The sequence below is a fragment of the Polypterus senegalus genome, chromosome 6, assembly GCF_016835505.1.
Source record: "Polypterus senegalus isolate Bchr_013 chromosome 6, ASM1683550v1, whole genome shotgun sequence".
NCBI classification, from domain to species: Eukaryota; Metazoa; Chordata; class Cladistia; order Polypteriformes; family Polypteridae; genus Polypterus; species Polypterus senegalus.
Genome location: NC_053159.1, coordinates 187,541,957 through 187,556,297, shown reverse-complemented (window position 1 = coordinate 187,556,297; position 14,341 = coordinate 187,541,957). Strand labels below are relative to the sequence as shown.

The window sequence follows — 14,341 nt, the reverse complement described above, 5'->3', positions numbered from 1 at the left end:
TGCTGAGCATTTAAAGTAGTGAGGAAAGCGCTATATAAATGCAAAGAATTATTATTATTTTTCTTGATGTTGAAGTGGCAAAAATTACATGCAGCTTAGCACCACATCTTGCTTTCCGTATACTTCTTTTTCTTCTTTCCTCCTCCTATTTTAAATATTATTATTCATTTTTATTATCTTCTATATGATAACTCATTAGTGTTAGTATCAGGTAATTATAACACGCCATCATGATGATTTCTAAAGAAAGTGTAAAATGTCTTCACGAATGGAAATTTGTGGTATGAGTTTTTGTAAAACTGTGACGTTATTTCTTCCCAAATGGAAACTCATCTTCCTAGATTGGAGTAGGACACTTCATAAATACTTCACATGTCCTACTCTGAAATAGGACAAATTCTAATCCTAGTCAGAGTTTTAGTGCAATTCCCTGGACTCTGTTAACGCTTGATAAATACGAGCACTGGGGGCTTAGGACTACAGGGACACCTGAGGCCACTAGGGTGAGTAAGAGCAAAACAGTCCCAGAAGTTCCCAAGTTCATTTCCTGTCAAATGTATGGTCTCTGGGGTTTATCCAGTGACAGTTCCTATTCTAATTCATACGAGGCTGCAACCCAACATTGCACTGCTTCTGCATTGGCTTCCTGTAGAACACCGTACTCCCCGTGACCATGTAGTTAGGATATAGCAGATTGGATAATGGATGGATGGATATATTTTAATTTTATTGAATTTGTAAAAATTAAATAACACTCCATACACATAACTCAAGTTTTACAAAAAGAAAGAAAAAGGTTTGAAACAAATCAACCCCCAAAGAAGAAAGAGAGCTAGGCCAGCAGTGTAAAGCTTTATGCTATTAAAGACAAATGAATACATAAAATAATACATTAATAGAGATAAATGGAGTAAAAGAGGGGAGAGAATCTGCTTCCTCGATTAAAATGTTTATTCTAAAATGTTATTGATCAGATCCGGCCAGGTTTTGAAAAAGTTCTGCACAGATCCTTTAAGTGCGAATTTGATTTTTTCCAGTTTCAAATTGTATATAACATCAGTTATCCACTGACTTAGTATACAGTACAGTACACCTCCTCATTCAATGTATTTTCTTTATTTTCATGACCATTCACATTGGTAGATTCTCACTGAAGGCATCAAAACTATGAATGAACACACGTGGAGTTATGTACTTAACAAAAAAAGGTGAAATAACTGAAAACATGTTTTATATTCTAGTTTCTTCACAATAGCCACCCTTTGCTCCTCTGATTACTGCTTTGCACACTCTTGGCATTCTCTCGATGAGCTTCAACAGGTAGTCACCTGAAATGGTTTTCCAACAGTCTTGAAGGAGTTCCCAGAGGTGTTTAGCACTTGTTGGCCCCTTTGCCTTCACTTTGCTATTTTGAAGAAACTAGAATATAAAACATGTTTTCAGTTATTTCACCTTTTTTTTGTTAAGTACACAACTCCACATGTGTTCATTCATAGTTTTGATGCTTTCAGTGAGAATCTACCAATGTAAATGGTCATGAAAATAAAGAAAACACATTGAATGAGGAGGTGTGGCCAAACTTTTGGCCTGTACTGTAGATAGATAGATAGATAGATAGATAGATAGATAGATAGATAGATAGATAGATAGATAGATAGATAGATAGATAGATAGATAGATAGATAGATAGATAGATGTGAAAGGCACTATATAATAGATAGATAGATAGATAGATAGATAGATAGATAGATAGATAGATAGATATGTGAGACACTATATAATAGATAGATAGATAGATAGATAGATAGATAGATAGATAGATAGATAGATAGATGTGAAAGACACTATATAATAGATAGATAGATAGATAGATAGATAGATAGATAGATAGATAGATAGATAGATAGATAGATAGATAGATGTGAAAGACACTATATAATAGATACAGTACAGGCCAAAAGTTTGGAGACACCTCCTCATTCAATGTGTTTTCTTTATTTTCATGACCATTTACATTGGTAGATTCTCACTGAAAGCATCAAAACTATGAATGAACACATGTGGAGTTGTGTACTTAACAAAAAAAAGGTGAAATAACTGAAAACATGTTTTATATTCTAGTTTCTTCAAAATAGCCACCCTTTGCTCCTCTGATTACTGCTTTGCACACTCTTGGCATTCTCTCGATGAGCTTCAACAGGTAGTCACCTGAAATGGTTTTCACTTCACAGGTGTGCCTTATCAGGGTTATTTAGTGGAATTTCTTGCTTTATCAATGGGGTTGGGACCAGCAGTTGTGTTGTGCAGAAGTCAGGTCAGTTGGACGACCATTTATTTTTCAACAGGACAATGACCCCAAGCACACCTCCAGGCTGTGTAAGGGCTATTTGACCAAGAAGGAGAGTGATGGAGTGCTGGAAATGGTCATGAAAATAAAGAAAACACATTGAATGAGGAGGTGTGTCCAAACTTTTGGCCTGTACTGTAGGTGAGTTAGGATTTTTCCAATTGAGCGAGATAAGTCTACATGCCAGTAGTGTAGTAAAGGCAAATACAATTTGTTTGTCCTTCTCCACTTTAAGCCCATCTGGAAGTACACCAAACACAACTGTTAATGGATTAGGAGGGATTGTCAAGCTGTCTGAAAGGCATTTGAAGAGTTTGGTCCAAAATGATGTTAATTTGATGTAGGCCCAAAACATGTGGCCTAGTGAGGCTGGAGATTGACTGCAGCGTTCACAGGTTAGATCTTACCCTGGAAACATTTTGGACAATTTTAAACAAGAGAGATGTACTCGATATATAATTTTAAGTTGAATAATTCAATACTTTGCATATATGGAGCTCGAGTCAATTCTGTGCATTGCTACTTTCCACTCCTTTTCTGAAATATTGAGTGAGAGATCCTTTTCCCACTTTTCTCTTGGATCTTTGAAAGGGAGGGACTGTAAAATGTTTTTATATATTTCAGAAATGCTGTCTGAGTCCTCGAGACTGAGCAATATTTTTTCTGGCATAGAGGTAGGTGGGAAGTGAGGAAAATTGGGCAGGTTCTGTTTTAACAACGTTTCGAATTTGAAGGTAGTGAAAGAAATGTGTTGCTGGTAAGTTACATTTGGAGTGTACTGTAAAACCTCGGGTTACGAATGTTTCGGAACACGTACAAATCGGGTTACTATCAAAAAGCTTGCCAAACTTTTGCATCTGCCCACGACCACACACTCGGGTGGCAAAAAACACTGGCAGCCAGCCAGTTTCCCTTCCGGTTTGTATGTGCCAATGATTTCCGCACGTGTTCAGTCTCTCCCTGTACATTGTTCTCGGTCAGACGTGCGTGCATTCGCTGTGAACTCTGTGCTCTATTTCATGTGCTTTTGGATTAATTTTGCAGTTAACCATGGCCACTAAGCAAGTGAAGAGTGGTAGTGTTGGTGAGAAGAAAGGTCAGAAGAAAATTGAAATCGAATTAAAGATAAACATGATGAACGACCATGTCATCTTCGCATTTCCAAAAACTTTTAATGTGCAGGAAAAGGAAAGTCACATTAGACCGCTATTTCGCAAACTTTGATCCACCAGCTAAACACACCAAGAAATCACGAGAGAAAACACCTGAAGAAGAACGTCCCTCTGTCGTAGAGCCGGACGCTCCCTCAAAACCTTCTCTCCACCCAGCTTCCTCCTCACTTCCTTCATGCCAGAACTCGACTCATGCAAGGTTAGTTTTCTTGGTTGTTTATGGTTAGTTTTTGTAAATATTAAGGATTTTTCAAAATTTCAATTTTTTCCCTGTGCTTAAAACTCATTAAAAAAAACAGCAAGCAGTTCGTAAGGGTGTAGCGTGAACTCTTACAATGTTTGTTTTCTCTGTTCTTCAAGGTTTTCTCAGTATTATTCAATGTTTTTACATTTAGTTTACTATTACACTGTGCATTCTATGGTATAATTAACTATTTTTGTACTTTAAAAATCTTTAAAAATATATATATTTACATACAGTTCGTATGGTCTGGAACAGATTAATTGTATTTACATACAATCTTATGGGGGAAATTAGTTCGGGTCACGACCAAATCGGGTTGCAACCAGAGTTTTGGAACGAATTACGGTCGTGACCAATGGTTCCACTGTAATTGTTCGTAGGATGCAAAAACGTTGTCTATGTACAGATCTCTAAGTGATTTAATCCAAGATGCTTTCCAGGCATTAAAAACTGCGTACAATTGAAAGGGTGGGAAAAGGTGGTTCTCGTGTAAAGGTGCCACAGATAAAAGCTTCTCTGTCTTAAAATACTTCCTATATTGATTCCATATTCTGATTGAGTGAAGCACAATTGGGTTGTTAGTATATTACCGATAACTTGTACTTATTGGGGTACAAAGCAAGGAATATAAAGAAGTGCTGCAGGATTTTATTTCTATCGCAGACCAAGCCTGTGTCTGCTCATCTATTTGTGTCCATGTCCAAGTTTTTATAGCTTGTATATTTGCTGCCCAGTAATAAAACTGAAAGTTAAGTAGAGCCATGCCGCCTTCCGCCTTAGGTCTTTGTAGGGTTGTCCTTTGGATACGTGGATGTTTTGAATTCCAAATAAATGAGGTTACGGTTGAGTCTAATTTCTTAAAAAATGATATATTGATGTATATTGGAATATTTTGAAATAAAAAGAGACGCTTAGGAAGGATATTCATCTTAACAACGTTAATTCTTCCAGCTAAATTTTAATTTTAAGCTTATTTTAATTTTTTTCATTTTTATTACTATTTAATTTAATATTGTTTCTTTGTATCAGTATACTGCTGCTGGATTATGTGAATTTCCCCTTGGGATTAATAAAGTATCTATCTATCTATCTATCTAAAGTGAGATGAAGGGTTGACCATCCATGCAAGTCTTGCTTAATTTTTTCCATACAGACAGCGAAATTTTGTTGATAAAGAGCTTTATGTCTACTTGTGATGTTTACCCCTAGATATTTAAACTGATCTGCGATGATATAAGCGAAGGTGTCCAACCTAATATTGTATGCCTGACGATTTACTGCAAATAGCACACTTTTATTCAAATTGATTCTGAGACTAGACATCTTTTGAAATTCTGTTAGTGCTGTTAGGACTGCAGGGACAGTATTTGGTGGGTCATTTTAAAATGTTACCCAAGTGTTACACACACGCAAGTAGGAGACAGTCAGAAGGCTCAATGGTGTGTGAAAGAACAAGACAGAGGGAACTGGAACGGGGAACTAACGCTTTTCTCTCCTTTTATCTACAAAAAAACACCAGAATGAAACACTCCTACCCGACATAACGATCCAGTATCCACCTCCAACCTGACAGTATAGAAGACTTCTCTTCCGGCTCCACGGAATTACCTCACTTCCATCTGCTCCCGATGACCTCAGTTCCGTCCCTCTGCTACTGACTTCATCTCCGGTCACTTCTTTCTACGACACCTGCTATTGATCTCACTTCCTCCCTGTTAATTGTACTTCCTGTAATGTCTCTATAAAAACCAGAGAACTTCTGTTGACTTACCTAATACTTGTATGCAAAATGTAGTTGACCTAAGTGAAAGCATACTGAAGTTATCGTGTTAACACACACACACACACACACAGACAGACAGAAATAATTCCAAAAATGGTATTTTCAGACTCAGGGATGTCTAAAACGTCGAGATTCATCGAAATCTCAACATCAAATTTTTGGATGATTACAATGCTTTCCCTATACAGGGGGTCCTCAGGTTACAACGTCTCGACATACAACGTTCCGAGTTTACAACACTCACTCCCATAAAAACTTAAAAAAATTGAAATGTGAGAAGGAATAAAGGTAAGGATTTTTTTCACACTCATTTTTTCTGTTACTACAGTACAGTGTACAGTACAGTATATTTATGTCCTTTTCCTTTTTCTGTGGCTTAGTTATGTTTTTATGTTCTAGATTATGATTTTGTAATAGGATAGGTAAGTGACTTAGGCTAGGGTGTGTTTCGACTTACACCAAAATTCAGGTTATATCACTGTTGTAGGAACGGAACTGTGTCGTAACCCGAGGAACCCCTGTACTTGGTATTTGAGAAGGTAAAAATATTGAAGCGAAGGATGCAATTATCTATCTGCTCTACAAGGCGTGTCAAAGTTAAGAGGATGATGTTTTTTGATTTCTCCAGAGCCCTCAAAAATATCCAGCCATCCCTGTGTTGGGTAAGTTCAGCGATATGGAGGAGGACGGGCCTGTGGTGTACCGGAGAGTGGACTATCTGTCAGGCAGACCGCAGTTTGTGAGACTCAAGGACAGTGTTTCTGATACGGATGTGAACCACACTGGAGCACAGTTCTGTCTCCTCTTTTCTTTACTGTGTAACCTCAGAATATAAATATCACAGCAGGTCACGTTACCTGCAGAAATTCACTACTGATTCTGCATTTATGGGGTGTATTGATAAATGGCATGAGACAGAGGAGAGGAGTCAGAGGGAGAACTTTGTTTCCTGGTGGAAAGAGAATTGTCTGCATCTCAACATCATCAAAACCAAGGAGCTGGTTATTTACTTTCACCTCACCAAAGTGCCTGTACGTCTGGTCACTAGTCAGAGAGTAGATGTGGAGGTGGTCTACTCATACAACTACTTGGGGGTCTAAATCAATGACAGGTTGGACTGGTCTCGGAGCACAGATGAACTATATAAAGAAGGGCATAGCAGGCTCTTTTTTTTCTTAGGAAACTATGCTTCTTTAATGTGAATTGGGACATTCTTCACATCTTCTACAACTCTAGGTGATTTTCTATGCTGTGGTGTGCTGGGCTGGTAACGTCACTTCAAGATAGGCCAACCGAACCAATAAGCTAATGTAATGGACAGCTGGGTCCCATGCCCGGTCGTGACGACCCAGCTGTATATGGTCCGGGGGAGCAGCCATGGATTTCTCAGTACCTCCCCTGGGACACCTGGTTGATGATGCCTCAGTTTCCCGCAGGGTTTCATGGGAAATGGAGTTCTCCCCAACCCTGTGGGGACCCAGGATGGCCGCCAGGGGGCGAGGCAGAGATAGTTAAGCCCAGCTGGTTTAATCATCAGCCCCACACAGGAGTGCAATTGGGAACAGGTGAACAAGCACCAGGAGCACTCCCGGGAGGGCCATAAAAGGAGCCAGCAACCACCACTCTGGGCCAGAATCGGGAGGAAGAGGTTGTCTGAGAGGAGGAGGAGGAGGAGGAGGAGGAGGAGGAGGAGGAGGAGGAGGAGGAGGAGAAGAAGAAGAAGAAGAAGAAGAAGAAGAAGAAGTGCCAGTGCCAGTGCCAGTGGAAGGATCGCTGTGTTTAAAGTAAGGTGCTTTGGGACTGTGTTATACCTGTGGGGTTCACAGGGAAGACGTGCCCCATAGGGGAAGAGTGTTTGGACTGTGTTTAAGTGTTTGGGACTGTGTTGGGCCTGTGGGACACGGGGAAGACGTGCCCCATGGCTGAAGAGAAAATAAAAAGATTTCTGTTCAATTTATACGTGCCTCAGTGTGAATCTGTACCACCTTATTCACACTAATTAAAGTGGCAGGTTTGGTTATGGGACACTCTCTGGAACCCCTGGAGGTCGTAGAAAAAGAGAGAATTAAAATAAAACTGAATGCTATTATGAACAATGAACATTCTCTGTCACACCAACGCTGAAGACTTTCAGCCAACGAATGATTCAGCAAGAGTGTCAAGAAATGCAGCGGGGGCTCCTTTATACCAACGGCAATACAGTGCCTTAATGTGACTGCTAAGTAATATTCTTCATCTTCAAATTGTCTTTATTTTTAGTCATTCTGGTGTGTGTTTATATATATATATATATATATATATATATATATATATATATATATATATATATATATATATATATTATTGAGCTATACATCTATGAATTTATTTATTTTGAAAGGTTCTATAAAATTTCAGATTCCCCACAGAGGATAAGTAATGTCTATTTCAGAGGGTGGTTGTTGTTTGTCATAACAGCATTTATTTATTGAGCTTCTATAAAAAGCTAAATTTCCTTTTGGATACAAATAAAGTGCAAACTATCGAACTATCTGCACTAGTTCTGCGCCAGCTACATTTTTTCATCATACAATTCAGGGAGCACTGGGTAGATTTAACAGAAAAATCTGAAAAAACTATGACACAATATTAATACTTATGAATTTGTATGAATAAATCACGCGCTACTGCCCTTTTCTACATGCAGAATAACAGAGGAAAAAACGATGAAATTACTTTGAAGGTAAATTAACCAACTGACAGGGAAACTGGTCGGAACAAAAACCCAGAGCCACAGGAGTGTCCCTCAGGACTGGCATGGGAAACAACCGAGTTAATTCGTTCTTACCCAAAAACAGCCACGGAGTCACCTGTCCGACTTGCAGGTCAAGGCTGAGGTCCTGTACGTAGCCGCAGCAAACCGCCTCGCCAGCCGGACCGGCATCTTCCAGCACCTCCTGCACACGCGAGTCTCTCCACGTCTCGATGATTCTCTTCCCTGTCAAAGTTGTCACCCTGGTATTCTGCTTCTTCAAGGCTGTCTTTGAAAACGCCTTTATTTCTTGCGCAAGTGAATGCATCCCATTCGTCGTAGGCGTATAAAAGTATAAATAAATCAATTAATTCATTAATTATTACACTTTTAAAATACTACTACTGTATTCTGAACAGCAACTAACCACAAAGCTGTCACAACAGCGCTACATTACAGCTATACCGAAGCGGTAGTGCACAGCCACGCCCCCACATTAACGTCACCAGCACCCGTCTGAGCGCGGCTGGCTCACCTAAAGTAAAATCGTAGCCACAAGCGCCCTCTGCCGCCTCGGAGGTTTAGTCTTAGTTTTCACAATTAAAACTTTCTTTTCACATTGCCTACCTCGATTGTCTTCCAAAAGACTAAGAACCTGATACCCATATTCACCTTAAAAGCATGGATTAAATGACATGGGGGCTCTCTTACTTGTGCTGTATCAAGTAGCAGACATTACATCCTGAACGTGTAACTGGTACTGCAAGGCTCACACATTTAGACAGATATCAAATCAAGTGTTTTAAGGTAGAGCTGGGCAGCCATGATACACTGTACACGGGCAAGAGGCTGCATTATATCACTTAGGCCAGTAGTTTTCAGCTCATGTCCTAGGTGTTGTTTCTAGATAACCAGAGCAGCCACACGAGGACACCGACGACAGGAAAGAAAGATAAAGGAGGACACATTTAAAGTTTCAGTCATGGGTAGTGATGGCCTTTACCATTCATTGTACTAATTCAGTTCTTCTGAACTACCCGTTTTAAGTAAATTAACTCTTGATTCATTTGATTCATTTAGAGTCAGGCATGAATGGGGAGACCTTTGGGCTCCCCTCTGATTGCGTCACAAATATACAGAGCGCCTTGCGAAAGAACTTGGTATTGTCCTGTTTTGTCACATTACAATCTGGAAATAAAATGGATTTTAATTTTAGTTTTATGTAATGGACTTGACAATATAGTGCAAATTGTTGAAGCAGAATGAAAATAAAATCCCTTGTGTATATATGAAAAAACAAGTAAAAACTAAAAAATTGTGAGTGCATAACCCCTAAATAAGATGTAGTTGAACCAGTTCACTTCAGAAGTCCCACACTTAGCTGATTAGGGTCCTCCTGTGTGTAATCAAAGTGTCACATGATCTGTCACATGCTGTCTATATTAACAGACTAGGGGGCTTTGCCCTCCAGTTCACTTCGCTCTCCAAACCCTGGGCGGGTGCTACACGCTAGCCATTTTGTGGTTCAGCCGAACGCGTATGGGGATGTGGATGTACTGTTTACGCAGATTGTTATTTTCATGGAAGTTGTTACATATGCATAATAGAACTAACTATTTTACATTACAGTGAGTAATTAGTCATATTAAAAATTTGTAAAACGCCCATCTATCCGTTATCCAATCCGCTATATCCTAACTCAGAGTCACGGGGGTCTGCTGGTGCCAATCCCAGCCAACACAGGGCGCAAGGCAGGAAACAAACCCCAGGCAGGGCACACACAACCCCAGCACACACTAGGGACAATTTAGAATCGCCAATGCACCTAACCTGCATGTCTTTGGACTGTGGAAGGAAACCGGAGTACCCGGCCGAAACCCACGCAGACATGGGGAGAACATGCAAACTCCAAGCAGGGAGGACCCGAGAAGCGAACCCGGGTCTCCTAACTGCAAGGCAGCAGCGCTACCCACAATGCCACTATGCCACCCATAGTAAAACAATAAAAATTATGTTTCATGTTGCGTTCGAGTTTTTTGCTGCATTATAAGATTTTGTTCTATTTGGCTTTGAAATTAACACGCAAATATTTTTTAAAGTTACACTTTTACTGTAAAACCTCAGTTAAACAATATTTGGAATAAAATTTTCATCAATATCGCACTTAATTTTGATTCTGTGTTTGGACTTTCATCGTGACAACACAAACGATAACTGCCCGTGAGTGAATTTCGTTTCTCTCTAATAAATAAAATGACTTTTTCAAATGTTTGCCCCTATGATTTGCTAATTGTCATAGCAAACGCTATTCTAACGGGAAACTGTAAATGTTTTAATACGAATGGCATAACAAGATTTCTTTTGGTTTCTAATGTTGTCCCCTGAAGATGTACTACATGACCTTTCTTGTCACCTGTTAAAATTTTACATGTCAGAAATGTTCGACCAATTTTGAATACAACTAATCTTTTTCAATTGCATAGTCCATCACTCAGACATAAATTACGCAGTAACATTACGAAACATCCTTCTGTCAACAGTAATTCAGCCGGTGGAAGATAGGACTGTGTTAACGGTTGTAGATATTCTATGGGATATTGTAAGTTGATGATTTTATTTTCCGCACGATCACCACCAACTGTTTCAGTATAGTCTATTGATACGCATTTAACCAATTTGCCGTGTAACCAATCAACAATTTTTGCGTTAATTCGTTTGACTTCATCATTTCTCGGTGCTAGGATTGCCCGTGTACTCATTTCTTCTGTTGATAACCCTTTGGGATGAAATTCTTCAATAAGATTTAAGTAATAAATCTTCTTTTATTGGGAACTTAGTGAGGAAAACATAAAATTTAAAAGAGCTGAGAGCGCAGGAACTGCGTCTGACAAAAGCATTCACACGAATGAGACGTGAGAGGACCGTGGGCATGGTTTGAGAGGAGGTCGTGACGTGAAAAAATGTAATGTCAAAAGTCTTGTCTCATGGGACTTGAAAAGATCTTCCAAAAAGTCTTGTCTCGTCACTGGATAATAGAGAGACATGTTCTGACTCTGCAACACGACTAAACAAGCAACATGAAGACCAAGGAGCACTCCAAACAGGCCAGAGACAAAGTTGTTGAGAAGCAGAGATCAGGTTTGGGTTAAAACAGAAATGTCCCAAACTTTGAATATCTCTACGGAGCATCCATTAAAACAAAATGGAAAGAAAATGGGGTGGCATAGTGGTGCAGTGGCAGCGCTGCTGCCTCGCAGATAGGAGACCCGAATTCGCTTCCCAGGTCATCCCTGCGTGGAGTTTGTATGTTCTCCCTGTGTCTGCGTGGGTTTCCTCCCACAGTCCAAAGACATGCAGGTTAGGTGCATTGGCGATTCTAAATTGTCCCGTGTGTGCTTGGTGTGTGCACATGCGAGTGTGCCCTGTGGGTTTGTTTCCTGCTGTGCGCCCTGGGATTGGCTCCGGCAGACCCTGTAGTTAGGATATAGCGGGTTGGATAATGGATGGATGGATGGAAGGAACATGGCACCACTACAAACCTGATATGAGAAGGCCACCCACCAAAACTCAAAGACTGGGCAAGGAGGGCATTCATCAGAGATGAAACGAAGACACCAAGAAAAACACTGAAGGAGCTGCAGGGATCAACAGAGGAGATGAAAGTATCTGTCCATACACTCTGCAGAGTGGGGCTTTTGGAAGAGTGGCCAGAAAAAAGTCATTGCTTAAAGAAAAAAATAAAAAGACATGTTTGAAGTTTGTCCAAGAGCATGTGGTGCACTCCACAAACACACAGAAGAAGGTTCTCTGGTCAGATGAAACTAAAATTGAACTTTTTGACCCTTATGGAAAAAACAGCATGTGTGGTACAAACACCCAACACTTCCCATCACCCAGGAGAACAACAGTGGCACATTGAAGCAGGGTGGTGGCAGCATCCTACTTGGGGACAGGAAATCTGCACTCCTGAGGGAAGACACTGAGACCAAAGACTTCAAGAAAACCAACTTTATTCCGATCAAAACAGGAACAGTCAGGGTATTTATTCAAACGGGAGCTACCACTTCAATACACACAAACAATACACAGCAAACGAGCAGGGACGGGGTCAGGTCTGTGGCCAGGTTATACTATTCTCGGCATCACACTTCAGGTGACAGATGTGTTACGCGGGGAGGCTGTTAACTTATAGTCATCTCGGTGGCACTGCAAACCTGTTGTTGCCTCTCGTTTCAGTGTGCTGCACCATTGGGGAAGGTCTCAAAAGATTTCGAAAATTTGACAGGTCAGGTCAGGGAGCATGCACTGGTACAGCGCATTGCTGTGCCCACCACATGTCGAAACAGCTAGGGATCCTGCTTGGCAACCCCCCAGTCAGATATGCCGTCCAGTCCCACCCTCTGGAAATGATTCTTTATCTGCCGCAGCCAGGTGTTACGTGGTCATCCTCTTGGTCTGGTCCAGCCCTCGGCTCCTCAACAATGAAGGTCCTGCGAAGTATATCACCCTCGGGGAATCGCACCACATGGCCATAATGCCATAACTGATGCTCCCTCACAATGTAGGTCATGTGCCACATTCAGGACTCCATGAGCAACACAAAGTCAGACCAATGGTACCCAAGAATTCTCCGAAGAGACACACATGAAGGAGTCCAGTCTTCATCTCAGGTCACTGGGTAGCAGCCATGTCTCACAAACAGGAAGCACCAGGTCTCAAAAAACTTGGACCTTTGTTCTTTTGCAGAGATATCAGGAGCACCACACACCCCTTCCCAGCAACCTCATGACCCCCCATGCACTCCCAATCCATCCAAAGATTTCATAGGAAGTGTCACTAGAGTCACATGAATGTCACTGCCAAGGTAAGTAAACCTCTCGACAAGGTCGACACTCTCTCCGCCAGCAGATACACTGCTGATGGCTATGCCCAAGAGGTCATTAAAGGCCTGGATGTTGGTTTTTATCAGGACTCTCACAAGCCCAGACACTCAGACTCCTCACTCAGTCTCTCGAGCGCCCCAGTCAGAGCCTCCATTGACTCTGCGAAGATCACAGCATCATCAGCAAAGTCAAGATCAGTGAATCTCTCTTCACCAACAGATGGCCCTCAACCGCTGGACCCCACGACCTTGTCCACCACCCGTACATGCAAGCATTAAACAGAGTAGAAGCAAAACACACCACTGACGGACCCCAGAATCAACTAGGAAGAACACAGATGTTCTGCCTCCACTCTGCACAGCACTCACAATACCAGTGTACAGGCCAGGTATGATATCCAGCAACCTCGAGGGGATCCTGCGAACCCTCAGGATGTCCCACAGGGCAGCTCGATCATCTGAATGAAACACTTTATGAAAATCAACAAAGGCTGCAAAGAAACTCTGCTGATATTTGCTTTTGCACTCCATGAGAACCCTCAGTGCCAGGATGCAGTCGATGGTAGACTTTTTAGGTGTAAAACCAAACTGCTCCAGTCACTGGTAGGGAGCAAGTGATCATGGATCCTATTGCAGACAACTCTAGCAAGGACCTTACCTGGCATCAAGAGGAGTGTTATCCCCTTGTAGTTGCTGCAATCCTGGCAATCACCCTTCCCTTTCCAGATATGGACGACAAGTCCCGTTTTCCAGTCATTTGGGATGATGCCCGTCTCCCAAATGGAAGCAAAGATTGTTTGCAATGCCAGGAGGACAGCATAACCACCAGCCTGGAGAAGTTCACCCAAGGTTACCACAGATCCCTTCAGCTTTCTCTCCCCTCAGCTGGTTCACCACCTGTGCCACCTCAGTGAGATTGGGTGGTTCACAGCTAATTGGAGGATCAGCCTCAAGAACTGTGGACCTAGTGGTATCCAACGTCCTAGCCAGTGGATCAACTTTGAACAACTGCTCAAAGTAGCCAGCCCAGCGGGTCATAACTGCAGTGTCATCTGTAAGGACAGTCCCATCAGCTGCCCTGACTGCGACTCTCCGAGGAACAGATGTGCATGATGCTTTGACTCCTCTGTCTAGACTACAGATGGTTTGTCACTTGCTCACAGATTCCTCTAACAAATGTCT

At 41.4% G+C, this 14,341-nt stretch overlaps 1 protein-coding gene across 1 annotated transcript in view; it reads right to left on the bottom strand.

Moving 5' to 3' along the window:
- dusp19a (dual specificity phosphatase 19a) overlaps positions 1 to 8,761 on the bottom strand; it is a 29,914-nt gene extending 21,153 nt beyond the window's left edge. The window contains exon 1 of the mRNA XM_039757728.1: positions 8,374 to 8,761. Coding sequence (XP_039613662.1) covers positions 8,374 to 8,605 — 232 coding nt within the window. The 5' untranslated portion in view covers positions 8,606 to 8,761. The remainder of the gene's footprint in view (positions 1 to 8,373) is intronic.
- Positions 8,762 to 14,341: the final 5,580 nt, after the last annotated feature.